Raw genomic sequence first — 19761 nt, forward strand, 5'->3', positions numbered from 1 at the left:
AGCTGTCTGTCCAGAGAGAGAGAATCTTGGAGATGAGGGGGCTGTCTGGAAAGTTTACCTCACAAGGTTGTCTTGGATGCAAAAATGGTTTCATACCCAGAAAGCACTTCCTGGACTGTAAGGCATTAAGAGCGCTAATTTTGTGATTATCTGCTTAGGTTGTTCCTTTGCTCAAAATGTTCAGTTTTCCCTATTGCCCACCGAGTAAACTTCAATCTATTCTTCCTGGCATTCAAGGACCATGAAATCAGGGGATCATTTTTTTTTTACCTTGTCTCTCATTACATATACACAAGCTCTATGTTCCTATCCAACTGTACTCTCCCACTTCCCTGCCTTTGCTTGCCCTCATCATGGAAAGCCCTCCCTCTCTGTCATCACCCATTGAGTTTTGGCTTCTCCTCTTAATCTTACTTTAAATCCCCCCTCCTTTGTGATGACATCCTCAATCCAGTTCATCCTAATAACCCTCCCCTTGAGACTTCACCAAGTCCTGTTCTCAGTAGCTTTCTTCAGCAGCTGTCATGGAGTGGCATGGCATGCCTCTCCTGCCTCGAGTCCTATTCTTCTCTGGACGACTGGAAAGCAGAGCAAGTTCTCTTATCTAAACCTCTCGGAGTACTTTTCAAGATATGCTCAAAATATACATTTTGAGATGAATGGTTGTTGAGTGAATGCATGAACAGTTTCGTTGAGGTCCTGCCATACCTTCTGAGAGATGCTTAGTTTTACAGCCCTTGACTCAATTCCATCTGGGTCGGTCTGAGTTAGTGGCCCACCAGGTTGTCTTTTAATTATCTTAAGGAAACCACAGAATTAGCTTCCACGTCACAACAATTTTTACAAAGTATAACATGACTCTTCTGGGCAGGCACAATAACAGTGTGTTTGCTGAATACACAAAGATTCTCCATCTATTCACTGGTAATGATGACCATTGTGCAGGGCAGCCCTTAGCTGGTGGAGGAGTGGGCAGCTGCCTCTGTTGGGCCACCTCCCAGGGGGAGAGTCTCATTTCCTCACCTCTTTCCTTGGTTGTTGTTCAATGCTCACCAAAAGGACGAAGACTCGAATTTGTTAGCGATCTCTTAGACATTAGCAGGGGGGAAGGCTCCCATATCACATTCTGATGGGGACGTAGGAGAGAAGAGGAGGAGCCTGGTTGCCTAAAACTGAACCCACGTTGTTCCTCTTCTCCATCTTCTAGGCCTACAAGGACCTTCTCTTCTTCCAAAGCTTTGTGATGGGGAGAATGTGTTCTTGGCTTTTCAAAAGCCGTGCTACCAGTGGGGTGCAAGCACGGGCTAGGATCATACAGCAGGTCCCCAATTTGGCACAGAGAGTCCTTTGCAGCCCCGGCCCTTCCAGGGCCTTCCTCTTTACCCCCTCTCAGACATGCCACATACTAACCACATCTGCCACTTCTCACACCCAACATGCTATTTCCCAGCTCCGAGCCTTTGCCCCGGCTGTCCCCCTTGCTTGAAATGCCTTCTAATCTTTCTCTTGTAGAATCTCCGATTTCCTTCAGGATTCAGAGCTTAGATTCCACTTTCTATAAGTGATGCCCCTATAAATGATGATGTGCGAGCAACCTCGCCCCTTTGGTTGTGTTGTATGGAACCTACATAGATCTTCGGTGGGCCGATTTATGTGCACACTTCTCCTTTAGAATGGAAGCTCCCTGCTGGCATTTTACATTTGGTACCCCTAGAGTTGAGCACAGCGCCTGACTCAGAGCAGACACTTAATCAATGCCTTTGGCTGATTGCTGACTTACTGGCTCGCCTGTCTCTGAGAACCAGGACGGCTACGTTTAGGAAGGTGCTTTAGCAGGCTGGCTGCCAGGCCGGGGGATAAATGGGGTGAAGAATAGCAAGGAAGTTGACCATACTGCTGCCCTTGATGGCTCCAAGGGACCTTCCAGAACACTGGCAACACATGGCAGCTTTGGCTGGCGACTGCCCGCCTGCCTGCCTGCTTGGAGTCATGTACGATAGCACTAGCTCGCATCCTATAACTCTTAGCTTGCCACAACCTTTCCATCTGGGACCTGAATTATTCCTAAGTGACACCATGAGTGCAAGGCCCCAAATGAGTCCATGTTTATCCTTTCCTGCCCCTGGTTCTGGCATCCCCCGGGCTGCCCTCCTGGGTTCTGTGCCCTACCTTTGGGCTTATCAATAAGGATGGGGCAGGGACTCCGCAGCGACTGTTCCAGCTGCTGGGCCTGGAAGTAGTGGGCAAAGGGGCCTAGATGTATGTGTGTGGGAGGGAGGAGGTGCAGAACAGCTGCCCTGGTAGCTGCTTCTGTGGGGGGACTGGCCGAAAGTCTTGGCCCAGCTGGGGAAGAAATCACCGGCGCGTAGCCCCTGCGGACAGGATTTTCAAAGAGCAATGGGGACCGCCAGAAGACTTGGTCCCAAATGCTCATCAGGAAGGCAGGCTGATGACCTGGGAGGTTTCTGCCGTGCTACCAGAAAGACGCCCGCAATATTTCGAGTAGGAGAGGCCGGGGGCAGTGGGAAGAGAAAATAAATTGGCTTGGAGCGGAAGCAGGGCATGTTCCTTTGACCAAACAGACGACGGAGTCCGGCCAGCAGAGATCGCCAGTGTTTTCCCTGCCAAAGAAGCCAAAGGCCCCCCAGTTGTCTGATGACGGCATCCTGGCGCTTCAGGGCTTCACTGACAAGTCCTCTCTGCATTAAGGCTTGCCAACAGGTGCTGCCCAGCACACCCTTCTGAGCTCAGGGCTTTCTGCTTTTCTCTGGACTCCCCTTCACAACGGGGCAGGCAGGGGCTACTCTGTGGCTCAGTGGGTCGGCTTTGGGGACTCTCCGCGCCTCCATTTTTAAAACTTTAGAGTGAGGGGAATGGCCTCAGTGTGGAGTTGCCAAACAGAAGAGGGGGCAGACTTGCTCAGCTTGGCCCCCAAGGGCAAAACCAGAAGCAATGAAAGAAGGTGGTGGTAGGCGCCCAGGGTCAGGCGTGTGCAGTGGCCAGCTGTGGGCGCGAGTCCCCCAGCCCAGAGGGCTTTGGGCAGAGCTGGGATGACCACTGGCCACTTGTAGAGGTCTCGTTGGCCTGGATCCCACTCGACATCCCTGCCAAGAGGGAGATCCTGGAGGCAGTTTCTGCTAGGAGATTGCGGCTCCCGGGGCTCCAGAGGCTGCGGGAACCTTTCAGGGTTTTAAGTGTTTGAGGCCCAGGATCAGGGTGGCTCTTCTCAGAGCATCAGATCCCGAGTTTGTGGGAACCATCTATCTTTGCAGAAAAGGAAACATCTGCAGAGTGACAGTGACAGGCACTACTGTGTGTTCCTGTTAGCGCCTAGTAGGCACTTAGCAAATGCTCCAAAGGATGTCATGTGAATCCTGTGGCCAGATGTGGGGTGGGGATCAGGGAATGGCTTGGCACACGGCATCATTCCTATCGATCTTTGTCTTTGGGATTCTTTTACAGGGGCAATTTTGTACCGCACAGGTATAGTGGACTGTGACATATAATAGGATGAATATTACTACCTAGTCTCAGAGGACGGAGAGCTGGCCCTGAAGTCAGAAAGGCCTGCACTGAGGTCCTGTCTCAGACATCCCTTAGGCTAATGCCTAGAACACAGTAGGTGTTTTATCAATGTTTATTGATCGACAAACACTAGCTATGTGACCCTAGGTAAGTCACTTAACATTTCAGTGATCCAAATAGCTCTCTAAGACTACTTAAAGAGAAAGTACCGACCCTCCTTGACAAAGGGAATTTCTTCACATGGGAGTTCCCTATACTAGTGGAATCCCCCAGTCCATTTAACCCCTAATCAGAGGATTACAGCATAATAGGGTGGCGGATGCGCACTCATTAACGTCACTCTCCTCCTTACACTAGGATCAGAGGCTTCGTGCTGGGAGAGTCTTTAGGGGTGATCTGGCAGCTCCTGCCTTTTTGAGTGCTTTGAGAGTCCAAGGAGAAGTGACTCAGCCAGAGTCCCACAGATAATAAGAAATAGAGGAAGCGAGGCTTCAATGAAGGTTCACTGACTCTAAGTCTTGGGTTCTTCCCCGTGGACCAAGCCCTCTCTGACCTTTGTAAAAGATTGTCTGGAAGGTATTTGGCACATATTGTCTCATTGAAGTGTCATGGGCGTCATTCCACACCCACCTCCTACTTCTGGCCCCAAGAGGGCTCGTGATACAGCTGAGATGCAGAGAAGTCAATGCCTGCCCGGTGTTACCTAGCTAGAGAGGGTTAGAGGCAGGACTTGAATTCAGGGCTCTCTACCTCAAAATCTAGCCTCCTGCCCCCCATGTTGTGCTTTCACTAAGGAGCCTCGAATACATGGCCCCGACACAGGATTTTACAGTTTATAAAGCCCTTTACACTCAGGCTGGGCGACCTCTCACCGGCTATGCCATAGTGAGACTGGGACAGGCGCTAAGCTGAACTCTCCTCAGGCCCTCAGATTTGGTGACTCCATGACATTCATGATCTCATTCGATTCTAACCAGATCTAGCTGATCCTTTGGTGCTAAAATGGCTTATTAAGGAGGTGAACCATCAACAGGAAAAAGGAATCCCAGCTATGTAGGGGCGAGTGAATCTGGCGAATGTGGACCTGAAGTGGGCAGGCAGTAGGCACTGAGGGGTGCTGATAGGAACGAGTCCCTCATGCGCTGCAATCTGGCATTTCTCGCAGTTAGCCCTGGTTAAACAGCAACTGCAAAACCTGGAGTTTCAGCAGTAGTCAGGCAGGATCTGCAGACCCACTGTGTTTCCTGGATCTGTAATAGTCTATGCTGGGCACCAGCTCTGTCCTAATCTGTTTTATTGATTACCCATATTGGTTTGAGATATGAAAGGCATAATTCATTACCTATAGGGGTCCTCCAATGTACTGCACCCCTCACCCCATGTTCTCATTCTAGAAGGGCAGCAAGACCTCTCCCACACTGACAAAGGATGACAAGGTGGACAATGGGGGAACATGGGACCTGCACCCTGGGGACTCTGGCATTCCAGAAGAATCCCCCAAACTTGGGCATACTTCCTGTTCCCTATGGCAACAAACTCGAAAACATACCTCCATCTGAAGTTGGAATGGGAAATAACAAGCTCTCAGACCCCAACATTTATGTGTGAAAGAAAATTCTTTATTGTCTATCTCGAGTTAACACTAACTTAAGTACCCCTACTTAGTACTTTTTCACTAGACTGAAGACAGGATTAACTCTCCTTTGTCTACCTTTTGACTGAACCAATGAAAACCTTGAACTATATGGAGGAGGTCGCAAGTCACTTACTAAAATGGGTGACAATTCCAGAAACTTGTGAATCCTTTGATAAGAATTTATGCCTTCTGAGGATGAAAGTTATGGATTCCAAACTTATGAATCCTAGGATCAGAGTTGACACCTTCAGAGGCCTTTGATAAGAGCTGACACCTTCAGCACCACAAAAGCAAACCCAAGCTCCCTCAGAGCAGATTGTCTTTGAGAAGATAGTCTGAAGAGAGTGTCTTCTGGAGATAGTCTTCTAAGGAGCTTTGCTGGAGTTTGGATCGGGACTTGGAGCTCGGCTTCAACTTGGCTTGGCTTCAACTGACTCCTGGATTACTTCACTGGGTGAGTGAAAGGCTGACTCCTTTCCTAGTTTCCTAAGAGACTAGCTTCCATCTAGGAGGAGGCCACATGGTTACTCACCACCAGCCTTCTTGGTTGAGAGCTAATTAATCTCTACCTGGATTAAGCAGACCCAGAGTATATATTTAGGTGGATAGGATAGATAACCTCTGTAACCTCTTCACATTTCTCTGCTTTATTGCTTCCTCTCCATTTTGCAAATATTTGTAAAAAACTTCTGCCTTGAGATATAATAAATATTGGCGACCACATAATTTCATAAAATTATTGTCCAACCATTAATTTTCACCTTTACATATGTCAACCTTGATCCACAGGGTTGCTGCCACCCCTTGGTGGAAGCTATCATTCTACAGTGGAAGTTGCCAGGCTACAGTGGCTGACTCTAAAGCACAACTGCTACACCAAACTATCAGCTCCAAAGAGGCTACTCTATTGGCCCTTGGGCTTATCTATTAGCCCTCAGGCTACCTGATTAGCCCCCTGATTATTCCATCAGCTATTAGACCACCATAAAACACTTCTTCAAATAAAATTATTTCCTTCTGGATTGAAGGGAGTTTGACTCTCCCATTCTTGGGGAGACACTGCTACAAACTTGGGCATGTTTCTCCCAGAAGAGAACAGAATTATTTCTAGGGGGCAGGTTTGGGGGGCATCCAGAACAGACTACTTAAAGAGAGGCCTTGAGGACACAAAATTCAGTGAGCTTCTTAGAAGAAGTATATTGGCCAGTAACTCCAGACCAAGCCTAGACCTGGGAGCTAGTAGAGGAAGGGCAGATTGGGAACAAGTATGGCCTTTACGATTTTAGGACCATCTGAAAGAAAAAATGTCCTCTAGGATTAGAGTTTATTCCTTGATGTTGCTGAGATTTGCCACTCCCTCCATGGTAGAGGCACCCCCTAGCTGCTAAAACCACCACAATGCTATCATCATTATTAAATTTTAAAGAGAATTAGAACTGTTCCATCCAAAGGCTGCTTTTTGATCCCACAGACTGCCTCCCATGCTTAGGGCCATTCACATGAGAAAGAAACATGAGAGGCAGAGAAAGGGAAAAGAGGAGAGCTGAGCTGGGATGCTGAAGAAGAGGAGAGGGGGAGGGCTGGGAGACTTACAGGAGCTGCTGAGTTCTTGACGGTCACACTGGGGGTGGTTGCCCGCAGAGCCCCACTCACTCCATGGTAGTACTTGAAGCAAATCTTGGTTTCAGCTGCAAGAGAAGAAAATGGGGGCTGAAATCAGGGGTGCCAGGGCTGCGAGCCCCAGATGGCAATTGTTAAATATTTTAAAAAACCCTTTGGGCAAACTTCTCAATCAGTGTTTTGTCTCCCCCCAGTGGCCAGGTGAGGATGCTTCAAGAAGGAACCACCTATCTATCCTCTTCCCATCCTGGCCCCTGTACCCTGGGACAAGACCACAGCGGGATCTGCCAATGGGAGTTCTACTAAGGCAAGTCCAGGCATCTCTCCAGTGCCAGGAGAGCAGGACAGAGTTCAGCCTCTCTGCCCCACATACCCGACTGTATTTTTTCTTCCTCCCTCTCAACTCTACTGTATTTGACATTGTTGACACATCTGGCCGCCAGTAAACCATTCTTAAGCACCTACTTAAGCCTGGCATGGTGCTAAGCAATGAGCATACAAAGAAAGGTAAAAGACAACACCTGCCCTAGAAGAGTTCACAGTCTAATGGGAGGCAGGATGACAACCATGTACAAACCAAGTAGAGACAGGCTAACCCAGAAATAATCAATAGGGAAGGCACTAGAATTAAGAGGGATCAGGGCAGGCAGAGAAAAGGGAACCCAGGAAATCCAGGAGAGTATTCCAGGCATAGAGGATGGCCAGGACAAATGCCTGGAGTCAGGAGATGGAGGGTTTTGTGTGAAGAAATGCAAAGATGCTAGTTGTTTCTGGATCTAAGATCATTCTCTCCTCCTGCACCTTCTCCTACTCTGGTTTTCCCTGACACTAATTTCTGCTGGTTTGTCTCCTGACTGTCTGGCTTCTCCTTAATCTCCTTTGCTGACTCATCATCTAAATCTTTTTTTTTTTAATTTATCTAATCAGTTAATTTAGAATATTCTTCCATGGTTACAAGAATGATGTTCTTTCCCTCCCCTCCTCCATCCCCCTCCCATAGCTGACATGCAATTCCACTGGCTTATACATGTGTCACTGATCAAAACTTATTTTCATGTTATTGATATTTGCAATAGAGTGATCTCAGAGTCTACATCCCCAATCCTATCTCAGACCAATGTGATCAAGCAGTTGTTTTTCTTCTATGTTTCCACTCCCCCAGTTCTTCCTCTGGATGTGGAGAGCTTCTTTCTGATAAATCCCTCTGAACTGTTCTGGATCATTGCATTGATGTTAGTAGCAAAGTCAGTTACATTCGATTGTGCCACAATGTATCAGTCTGTGTGTAAGTGTTCTCCTGGTTCTGTTCATTTCACTCTGCATCACTTCCTGGAGGTCGTCCCAGTTCACATGGAATTCCTCCAGTTTATTATTCCTTTGAGCACAATAGTATTCCATCCCCTTCAGATACCACAGTGTGTTCAGCCATTCCCCAATAGAAAGGCATCCCCTCATTTTCTAATTTTTTGCCACTACAAAGAGCATAGCTACATCATCCAAATCTTGTCCCTTAAATGTCAATAGTTCCCCAAGATTCTGCCTTAGCCCTTCTTTTCTCTTTTCTTCATACTGGCTCTTGGTAACCGCTTTGGTGCTCATGGTTAATTATTAGCTCAATATGAATGAATCCCCCCCCATATTGGTATATTCAGCCCCAGTCTCTCTCCTGAGCTTTATTTCTTTACCCGATTGCCTAATGAACATTCCAATAAATTCAATACTTCTAAAACTTAACTCATATCTTTCCCCCTAAATCTTCTCCTCTTGAATCTTTCCTATTGCCATCAAAGGCACAACTAACCTTCTTACACCTTAGCTTTGTAATGTCAGCATCACCTTCAACTCCCTACCAAATGTTGCTGTTTCTGCTTTAACTTCTCTCCTAGCCCCAGCCTTCTCCCCACTCACACAGCCACCACCTTTGTCCAGGTCTTCATCACTCCTTATCACTCCTCACCTGGATTACTGTGACAGTTAGATCTCCCAGTCTACAGTCTCTCCTGACTGGTCCATCCTTCACACTGATGTGAAAGTAATTTCCCTTAAGGGCAGATACAACCATCTGACACCCCTACTCAGCCAACTCTAGTGGGTTCCTGTTGCCTTAAAGATCAATGATAACTCCCTCTGTTTCATTTTTAAAAACTCACCCTGCCTCTCTTTCTCAGCACTATTGGACATGTGTCTTTCCCATACTCTGGGTCTAGCCACGCTGGCCTTATTTTTGTTCTTCACTCATAAAACTCTTTCTCCTCTCTATACCTTTGTCCTGGTCATCTCTGCCCCCCCCCCTCCACAGAGCTTTTCTCTTCCTGCAAGATGCAGAACAAGCACCATTCCCTGCATGAAGCCTTTCCTGATCCCTCCAGACTGCTAGTGCCCTACCTCCCACAGGACGTCTTATATTGAACATCTTGGTATTTTAGGCATTTGTTCACTTTATACTTAGGATGTATAGTATATGGTCTAATCTCCCTATTAGAATGTAAGCACACTGTGAGTAGGGATTGTTTCATTCTTCTTACTAATAATCCCCAGAGCTCAGCACATTGTTTGGCACCTAGTAGGTACTTAATAATAATTAATATTGCTCCAAGTTGTGTAAAGCATTATAAAAAACATTTATCTTGTTTGTTCTTCACAACAACCCTGGGAAATAGGTACTGCTATTATTTCCATTTTGTTTCAGTGAAAAAACTGAGTCAAACTGACATTAGGTCTGTCTAAGGTCACACTGTGGGTCTAGGTAGGATTTGAACTGAGATCTTCCTGATTCACAGTCCAACATTCTATCCTCTGTACCACCTAGCTGTCACCTAGCTACTTAAAAAGACTTGTGATTGGTTAGTTGGCTGATTTATTTCATGAATATTTTAAAATGATGCTTTTTGTGGGGTGCTAGGAATTATTTTAAACTGATTCCTTATGCTCTGTTTCAAAGGAAAAGCAAAGGTCAGGTTAGACAGGGTCCCTGCCCCAGTAAGTTTGAAATCTAGCAGGGTGCAAGATACAAACACAAATGCCCAATGATAAAAGTAGAGCCAGAGACCGGGGCAACACTCAGGGGGCTGTGAGGACTCATGGGGAATGATTTTTACTATTAGGAATTAAGCACAACTTTGGGAGAGGTTGAACTGTGCTGTAAAACACACCTTTGGGGTGAAGCCAATAATGAAGGCATTTTGTACCTCTCCAAACTCCTGGTATAATAGGTGTTTGGAAAATATTGGTTGACCTCTATCAGTCATGACCAATGGGGATGTCCTTGTCCATGGTACTGGGATTGGGGGAAACCTGGCAGAGAAGTGATCTCAAGGCTTAGAACTTTAGAATCAGGGAGGCATTTGGAGCTCATCCTTCTACTATCATAATCTCAAGATGTGGCCAGGGCTGGAAGAGTTCTGTTGCCCTAAAACACCAACACCAAGAGATTTCTGTACATTCAAATCATCCAGGGACAAACTGGAGATGAACAGCAGAGTCCATGGTTTTAGACTTTCCTGTCTTCAGGACTATTTCCCATGGACAGATCCTCGTGGTATCTTCTGTGCCTGCTCTGGGAAAGATGGAAAGACTCTGGGAGACGTCATGTTATCTTTGCTTCTCACTGAGTATTCCCATACTCAGGCTCCACACCAAGGGTATTTCTGAAGCTGCAGTAGCTGAGAGATGACTGGAGGCTGCGATAGTAAGGGAGCTTCAAGCCCCATTGTTGTTGTTGTTGTTGTTGTTTCAGTGACTTTGTCATTCAGAGCTTTTCCTCCTACTTACTGTGCCCAATTCAACTCAATTTCCTTTCATTCCACACTCCACAGGTCCCATTTCTAGTAAAGTAACCTGGCAACACCAGGGTTTAAATGGAGTGGGATCCTTTAGTATAGCAGAAATAGGATTCTCTTGAATTATTTCTTTTTCTTCTCCTTGTCTGTGTGCTGGATGACTAGATGGTGGGAACAAGGAAGAGCCGGCCAGAATGCCAGCTACATGCCTGCCCCCACTTTCCCCTGGCACCTTAGCTATGCCCAGGATAAATGGAAGGCCTTGCTTTAGAGTCTCCAAAGCACTATACACATGCATCTCAGTTGAGATGCAAAATAGCCCTGGACTAAAGACATTCCATAACAGAAGGTGTTATTACCCCATTTGAGATAAGAAAGCTGAGGCTCAGACTCCTTAAATGATTTGCCTGTGGCCACCCAGCTGCTAAATGCAGAAAGTCTTTCTGACTCTAAACTTAAATTCTTGTGAGGAAGATCTGTTTCATTCTTTGTATTTGTACCTCCAGCACAATGTCTGGCACATAGTAGGTGCCTAATAAATGCTTATTGATTGACTACTTGACAGACATCCTCAAGGGTCCCTCCTGACTTTTTAGTCAAGAGAAACTTTTTGGCAAAAAGGCAACACTGGCTGTCTTCTGGACCTGTCAGAAGCAACAGTGGAAAGACGAGGGACAAAGTTGTCCAGGGTTAGAAAATAATCCCAGGGGACACAAGTCCAGTGCTCTTCTATCTCCTTAACTTGCCAGGTTAGGAGCTATGATCCTCAAGAATCTGCCAAGACCCTTATGTACATTATCCTATAGGAAGATTTCAGTGATGGATACCAGGTTGCACAGACTTAGAGCCAGGAAGAACTGGGCTCACACTTCACCTCCAACACTTAGTCGTTGCATCATCCCTGGTAAAGGAAACAAATTACAAATAGTCTGCAGTCACTACCAGTTGAGAGAGTTTCTGTGTGGACCAAATGGCCACTTCTTCACATATGATCAAACAGGATTTCTTTGATTTAACTGAAATTGCCCTCCTGCAATGAAAGCCTATTTTCTTTAATTGTGCCCTCATGGTTATATGGTTTTCCACTTAAAAGCAATTCCAAAGTTGTTAAGGCTCTTGTTAAGTTGTTTCACCTCCACCAAAGTCCTTCCCCAATGTCACATGCAACGTTCTGGGTTCTCAGCAATGGTTATTTGGGGAGAGGCTGCTATTCATGGAGTTGAATTCAAATGATATAGAGACCATATAAATCCATTGTGACCCTCAGTATTTCCTACACTGATGGGGGCTCCTCTGGGACATCCTCAGGGGAAGCAGCATCTTAAATCCTCCTCTAGGATCACAAGCTGATCCTTCTTGAACTAAATTCTGTGTATCTGTGGGATCTCCAGCAAATCCGTTCCCTTCTCGGGGGGGGGGATCTTAGCTCATTTTTAAATCAAAGAGTTGGACCAGACAGCATATAAGGCCCTTCTAGTCTGGGACTGAGGGGTGTTGGGTCATCCAAACTGGTAAGTACTAAATTTATGGCATTTCCATCACTTCAAAAGGATTCAGCACCAAGGCCAGAGGAGAGTGGTCTAGTGGATAGAGTTCTAAGCTTGGAGACAGGAGGACCTGAGTTCAAATCCAGTCTCAGACATTTACTAGCTGGGTGACCCTAGGCAAATCATTTAACCTCTGTTTGCCTCAGTTTCCTCAACTATAAAATGGGAAGAGTAACAGCACTTCCTTGGGAAATCTGTTGTGAGGATCAGAAGAAATACTATTTGTAAAGCACTTAGCATATAGTGTCCAGGTCAAAGTAGGCATCTATAAATGGTTATTCCTTTCCCTTCCCATGGGATATTTGTTGTTGCTTCCTTCATGGGGAGCAGAGCTCATCTGAAATCAGGTTAATTTCAGACATGGATCCTCAAGGAAGCCAGGGAGAGTCTCTGGAAAATGCTTATTCCCAGGGTCCCTGCTCATCAGATAAATGTATTCTATTCAGTACACCACAGCCCTCTCCCTCTGTCCGAGTCATGAGGTGTCAAAAATAACTCATGACAAATGACGTGACCTCTTGGTCCATCCTGATCCACAGGGAATTGCTCACCCTGACATTCAGTTCTTCCCTAAAGGTGCCTCACGGGCGTCACTTTTTCTCCCACACTCAGGATGCCTGATAGGGATGATATTTAATAAATATTTTATTTCATGAATTAATAAAACTGAGTCAGGATGGTGAAATTCTGACTCTTCATGGAGATTTCCATGGCAACGGACAAGTCAACAGCTAGAACTCACTAATGAGCAGGAAAAAATAAAATGAACTCCATGTTTTTAGGCCATGCTCAGATGGTTTCCTCAGAAAGGTGAAGAAGTGACAGGTGGGGGCGCCCTGGAAGGGCCTACTCACCAGCTCCAAGAATGGCACTGGGGGTTTGTCTCCCGCTTTCACTGAACTGCAGCACTGATTGGCTGGTGTTTGATTCGTTAATTCCACAAATACTTGGTCAAGGTAGAGACAAAAGGACAGGTTCCCCGTCTTACAAAGCAAGGTGCTGGGCCTCTCTTCTGCAGCCTCTGGGCATCCCAGGGCTTTCCCATTGCTTCCGACTTTGTCCCTTCCCGCCTCCACATGGCTGTTTTTGGAGTGCGTGCGTGTCAGAGGTCTTGCTATCAGCACCTTTCTCCTCCCATTCTGAGGCCTCGACACACTCCCCTGGGTTTTTGCTTTCCTTTACTCTTGTCCAAGCCTGGGCCGTCATTCAGTCTCTAAAGACGAGTCTTATGTCTCTCCGATTTCCCAAGATGGTAGCCGTCTCATCAGCTTGGCCTTGAGACTCTCTAGTGACGGCTACCGTGCATAGGCAGTTTCTCCCGAGTGCCAGCCTAAAGCTGCCTCTTTGCCGTTCTCCCCCGACTTCAAACTTTGCCTCAAGCCGGACAAGACTAATTCTTCTCCCATGAGTCAGTTGTTGTGTGACTGGATGAGAGCTGTCAAGTCCCCCAGTGGGGCGACGCAGCTCCTGGTCCCCTCACTGGCATCATTTCTGGTCCTCTTTCCCCTTTGGGGGTGCCCTGGGGCTTCCTGGGGAGAGCTTGGAGGTTCCATTTGATTTGAGCAGACTGGTCGTTCCGTCAGTGGAGGGGACGGCCCATGAGCAGAGGTCTGCTCTCCAAGAACAAACCAGTCCCTGTTCTACAACTTATGGGTTGCAAGACTTGTCTGAGAGGCACTGCGGAATGGTGGGAAGAGACAGAGGATCATGGAGACAGACAGATTTCTCCAGTGCTTCAAGTACCAACAACTGCGCTGGTACCAGAGGCTGTCTGACTTGTCCAGTCACCCAGTCCATCTGTTTCAGAAGAAGGACTTACCTGTGGGTTTTCTCAGCTCCAAGGCCTGCTCTGCATCCACTATGGCAGACTGCCTCTCACCACATGCGGAGTTTCATTCGGGCCAATGGGCATTAGGGCAGCAGGTGGTGCCACAGCGGACACAGAAGAGGCCTGGAGTTGGGAAGTTCTGAGTTCAAATCAGACCTCAGACTATTCCCAGCTGTATGACCCTGGGTACCTGCCCGAGTTTCCTCAAGAGTAGAATGGGGGTACTAACAGCATCAGTCTGTTAGGGTTGTTATGAGGATAAAATGAGATTGTGTTTGTAAAGGCCTTACTAGAGTGTATACAGTAGGGGCTCTATAAATGCCCAGTTCCTTTCCCTTCTCAGTGGAGTGACTGAGGCAAGAATCTAGAAGGGACAGGAGAACCTTCTCTTTGCTCAGTCAGAATCTGAGCTTTATTTTCCTCTCACCTGACAATAAAAATTGAGACCAGTTTCAGAAAGCAGCGACTGAGTCGGGGCAAGATATGTTGTGACCAATGGAGAGTCCTGTGTGCTCTGGAAGCCTCTGGGTGCACCCCTAGGGCTCAAGGAGGGTTCAGCAGAGACAACGATTAGAGAGTGGGGACCCGCTTCACTGCTACCTTGGAAATAAAATCAACAGGATCGTGAGCAGACAGGCAGAGGGACCGCTTATCTCTGAGCAGCAGACACATTTCTTGAAAAAGCAAGACTGGACAAGAAAGTCTTTTAGGTGTCCCTTGGGAGAACTGTCTAAAATCTGCACAGTGTGGGGGCATTTATAACTCAGCAGGCAAGCAAGTGCCAAGAAATAAAAGACATCCAAACACAGTGTGTGTGTGTGTGTGTGTGTGTGTGTGCGCGCGCGCCTGTGCGCACACTAGACAAGGTCTGATGCACTTTTTTTAACTTTACCTTCCACCTTAGAATCAACACTGTATTGGCACCAAAGCAGAGGAGTAGTAAGGGCTGGGCGATGGGGGCTAGGTGAGCTGCCCAGGGTCACACAGTGAGGAGGAATCTGAGGCCAGATTTAAACCCAGGACCCCCTTCTCTAGGTCTGGTTCTCAATCTGCTGAGCCAGTTAGTGTCCCCAAAGTGCTTTCTCTGTTCTCAGGGCTTAATTCCAAAGCCAGCTCTGTCTAACAGTAATAATGAGAATGATAACAACAAGAATATTCATATAGCACTTAAAGGTTTGCATTACAAATATGACCTCCTTTGATCATCCCAATAAACCTGTAAGGCAGGTGCTAATATTATCAAAAAATTTTGGATGAGGAAACTGAGGCAGTCAGAGGTTTAGTGACTTGTCCAGGGTCACACAGCTACTATGTATAGGAGGTGGGATTTGAATGAAGGTCTTTCTGACTCCCCAATGCTTATGGATATAGCACTCCCCTCCCCCGCTGATGCCCTGAGACCCCCGGCAGAGGCTGAGCCTTCTGAGCTTTCGTCTGCGCCCTGGAAAGGACGCCCAGGCTCTGACACCACCATGAAGACCCAGGAAAGGAGCCTGAGCAGCAGTCCTGGGTTCGAGGAGAGCCCGGACAGAGGGCCGACCCTGGAGCTCGGAGAGGAGAGAGAAGCCGGTCTGGAGAAGCGGGGATCTGCCGAGGCGGCGCCGTCCTAGCTCGCCAGGGAGAGCAGCAGCCTGGCCCACTGGGGCTCTCGCCCCAGGTCACCCTGCACTTACTGATCCCTTTACTTGTTCTTCTGCCTATAAGCTCCGCACGCAGTAGGTGCTTAATTACTGTTTGTTGGGTTGAACTGGATCTGCATGTTTGAATGGAGCTAGAAATGCCCACGTGCTTGTTCGGCCTTAGCTGCCAGTTAGTCAACAAGCATGTATTATGCTCCTACTGTATGCCAAGTGCCGGGGATACAGAAAGAGGCCAATGACCGTGCCTGCCCTCCAGCAGTCCATCACTCCACATGGGAGACAACATGAAACACATCTGCAGAAAATGAAATCTTCCCACCTTTGGGGGAGCTCTGTGTGCGTGCGTGTGCGTGCGTGTGCGTGTGCGTGCGTGTGCGTGCGTGTTACACGGAGATCCGGCTGGCCATCATACCTTATTGCCCGAATACAGCATATTCCGGGAGCTGGCGTGAACCCAGAGGCTTTCCCAGTTGTTCTGCTACTCTGGGAGGGGCCGCCGCGCTTGAGCGCCTGTCCCAGCGTTGGATGCAAAGACTGAGGAGGAATCATTTCCCCACTGAAGTTGAGCATCACTTCCTTCCCTTCTGAGTCACTGTGGGGCCAAAGTAAGCCACCCACGCTCCTGGGGCCGGAAGGGCGCAGAGGGAGCAGCGGGTGCCTCGGGGGATTTATTAACTTTCTTCTTCTTGTTCCACTCCCTGATTTATTTATTTCAGCAGACAGGCAGAGCCTGCGCGTCCCACATCAGCCTCCTCCCTCCTCTCTTCCGGCTCAAACGTTGCTTGTCTTTCAGGGTGGATCCATCAGTCAGTCGACAAACATTTATGAAGAGCCTACCGTGTGCGGGGCATCGTGCTACACACTGGGGTACAAAGACAAAGGTGACAGTCCCTGCCCTCCAGGAGTTTGTGATCTACCGGGATCAGCATGGGGCTGAGCTGCTGTGTGACTGCGTGAAAGTTCCTTTGTACTTCGGATCTTGGTTTTTTCATCCATCAGAAGACTGCAGAAATCTAGTCTGAGGCCTTCATTTGGCCAATGAGGAAACTGAGTTTTAGGGGAGTTGAACTCAAGGTCATCAGGGTAGCCATCGGAGGAGGTGGGACTTGAACCCGGGTCCTCTGGCTTTAGCCACAGTCCTCTTTGTCCTAAAGACCTTTGAAAGGGAGGGAATCATCCTTGTGGGGCATCCCTTGTGAGGTTCAAATGGGCCGGCATCAGGCGTTCAGCAGTGTCTATTTTAAAGAATTCTACACATGGCAGCCCACCCTGCTTCGGTACCAGTTCACCTCCTCTGTGCAGCCTTCCCTGATTTCTCTGGCCCATGCCTCTCTCTATGTGCTCTGGCACTGTCTGAGCCTGAGAATCCCAGTCTCTGAGCTGAGAAGGCCCTCCGAGGCCACCTGTGCCACATCTCCACATTATGCCCCCTGGCACAAGCCACCTGTGCCACGTCTCCTGGCACCCACAATGCCTCCCCCTGCTTGGCACAGGTGCCCAGGGGCCTCATCTCCACAAACGAGGCAGCACAGCTGCTTCCTCTCGCCAGCAGCTCCTGAAGCCCAGAGCTGGGGAGTCCAGGAACAGAGTGGGCCAGCCTGGGCACCCCGAGTGGCAGCTCAGCCTGGCACACTCCATCCTCGGCCGCTCCTTGGCAGGGGCAGGAGAGAGCAGGCGACCCTGGCGGGACGAACAAGAGCCTCCCCGAGCGCTGGAGCAGGGGCTGGGCGGAGGGCTACGAGGGCAGAGTTGGGGGCCAAGCCCGAGGCGGGCTGGGACCGGGCAAAGCTTCTCTGCCGCCGTTATGGAGGCCTCCCGACGCTCCGCTCCTGCCTCGCAGCTCCCCGCTAGCTCCGGCCTGGGGTTCTGCTGGCACTCGGGGCCCCCCTTTCCCAGGCTTCCTTGGGCTCTGGCCTCTCCCGCCTCCTCCACCCCCCCCCTGTAAGGGCGCCTTAGCCTGGGCCAGAGGAGACACCCCCGTGGTGAGAGCGGCCGTCCAGGAGGGCGATGCCAGGATCTCCCCCAGAGATGGGCCAGGGCGCCGGCCCGATGGGCTTCTTTCCCTGGAGGATCCGGGTCGCTGCCCGCTCCCACGATTCCAGGCTAGAAGCGCTGGGATGGGAGGCGGCGGGTTTGCAGCCATTCACCGCGATGCGCTGAGCCCGAGGGGAAGGGCTTGGCGCAGGGGCTCCGACTCGTCCTCGGACCCTTCCCAGTGACGAGCGGAGCCGGGCCGGGCAGCTCACCGCAGCTCAGCTGCCTCCAGAGCAGCTCGGCTGCCTCCGGGCTCCTGAGGACCGCATGAGCTCATCTTTGCAAGCATTTTGTACATTTTAAGCGTCAGACAAAGGCCAGCAGCTCGTGTGACGGTGCGGGAGGGCTGGGGCGGCCCGTGAGGAAGGCCACGGCTTAAGCCCGGGCAGGAGAACAGGGGGAGAGGCGGGGGGAGGGGGACGCCTCAGAGCCCCAGAATCTGGCCTCCACGTTGTGAGGAGTGACCGGGACATGGAGGAGGTAGGGAGACCCTCTAGCGGCCCCGAGTCCAGAGCCTGAGAGAATCTGGCGAAGAACCTGGGGATGTTCCGCCTGGGGTGGGGGGGCTTTGAGGAGGTGTGAAGGGCCGCCTTCAAGGGTCAGAAGGGTCAGAATGGGAGGAGGCGACCAGGAGGCGGGGGAGGGGGAGTTGCATAGAGGCAGAGTGAGGCTGGCTATTGAGAAAAACTGGCTGACAACCGAGAGGGGTCCAAGAGGGCAGTTGGCGGCTGTTGTTCTGTTGTGTCCGATGCCTTGTGGTGGCATTTGTTTTCTTGGTAAAGATACAGGAGTGGTTTGCCAGTTCCTTCTCCAGGTCATTTGATAGATGGGGAAACGGAGGCAAATAGAGTTAAGTGACTTGCCCAGGGTCATACGGCCTGAAGTAGGTGTCTGACGCCGAATTTGAACTCAGGAAGGGTCTTCCTTCCAAAATAGCCCTAGACATCTTTGAGGGGAGCTGCCATGGCCCCCCGAAGTCTTCTCCCCTCAGTTCTTCCAATGAGACCTTGCCTGCCATGAAATTGGGGCCCAGCAGCAGCCTGGCTGCCCGCCCCTTCTGGCCACTGTCCAGCTTGTCGGGGCCCTTCCAGAATCATCCACGATCTCCCAGAGCTCCCCGCTCGCCCTGGCATCTGGCTCAGAGCAGCCCCGAGGACCAGGCGCTCCTGGGCTGAAGCCATCGTTGTACTCTGGGACGTCGTCTTCTCTCGCAAAGACTCCTTTCGGTTGCCAGCGCTGGGCCCTTCAGTTCCAGCTTTCCTCAGGCCGGCCTGGGCATCTGGGCACAGGCCAAGCCACGGCTTCTCTGGGGATGGAAGTCTCTGGCTGCCTTACGAAGCCCTCAGCCCAGTGAGCTGCTCGGACGGGAGGACGTCCGTCACCTGCAGGGCTGGCTACGCTCGGCCTCGATCCGCAGAGGCGCCAGAGCGCTAGCTTTAGTCCTCGGGAGCCCCAACTCCCCCCAGAGCCCTTCTGGCCCAACCCCTGCATTCTGCCCCACTATGCCCCCCAGGCCACCTCCCAGCCACCCCCTCGGCTCCTCCCCACCATCACCTCCCTGCTGCTGGCAGGCCTCCCTCTGCCACATCCCCTCATCCCTTCCCTGCTTCCAGGTCCCACCCTTGACAGCCTCGACGCCACCTATTGGCGGCTGGCCTGCCGCTTTAAGACCTGTGCCCTGGCCTTCCCGAGGTCTCCCTCGCCAGTGACGCCGTCCCCGACTGACAACTGCCAGGGAGGCAAGCGGCCTCCGCCCGAAGGCCTCCACGATCTGCCTTTATCCTTTCCGGGATCCTTTCCTTGAGCATTCTTGGAAGAAAGGCAGAAAGACTGGAGAGACTGCAATTCTAGCAAGCCCGCGTGGCCCAACGGGTTGTTCTAGAGAGCCGAGTTTGTGGGGCGGCCCAAGATAGACTTTCCCATAGAAACCGCGCTCGAAATGAACGGTGCCCAGATTCCTAGCGCAGCGCCGGGGCCTCTCGAAGACTGGACACTGTCCAGGGTTTCCCACGCTCCCCTTCATGCGTTGGCAGCTCCCAGGAGAGCCACCATCCATCCCCCTAGTTCCCTGGCCTGGCCTTGCACCTCCCCACCTCTATGCATTTGCACACAGCATCCCTCATCCCTGGAATGGGCTGACCCACTGAAACCT

The 19761-nt window shown here is 50.0% G+C and overlaps 1 protein-coding gene and 1 non-coding gene across 8 annotated transcripts in view; both read right to left on the reverse strand.

Moving 5' to 3' along the window:
• The window catches only part of HECW1 (HECT, C2 and WW domain containing E3 ubiquitin protein ligase 1), a 322507-nt gene that overhangs the window by 100570 nt on the left and 202176 nt on the right, over positions 1 to 19761 (reverse strand). For all 7 annotated transcript variants that reach the window (XM_056804109.1, XM_056804111.1, XM_056804114.1 and 4 more), the window contains one exon: positions 6755 to 6849. In XM_056804109.1, the coding sequence (XP_056660087.1) occupies positions 6755 to 6849 (95 nt within the window). The remainder of the gene's footprint in view (positions 1 to 6754; positions 6850 to 19761) is intronic.
• MIR7357 (microRNA mir-7357) lies at positions 17156 to 17214 on the reverse strand. Its single transcript, NR_127580.1, has one exon. It is a non-coding gene; the product is annotated as a microRNA mir-7357 (primary transcript).

The sequence above is a fragment of the Monodelphis domestica genome, chromosome 7 (genome assembly GCF_027887165.1).
Source record: "Monodelphis domestica isolate mMonDom1 chromosome 7, mMonDom1.pri, whole genome shotgun sequence".
Classification (NCBI taxonomy): Eukaryota; Metazoa; Chordata; class Mammalia; order Didelphimorphia; family Didelphidae; genus Monodelphis; species Monodelphis domestica.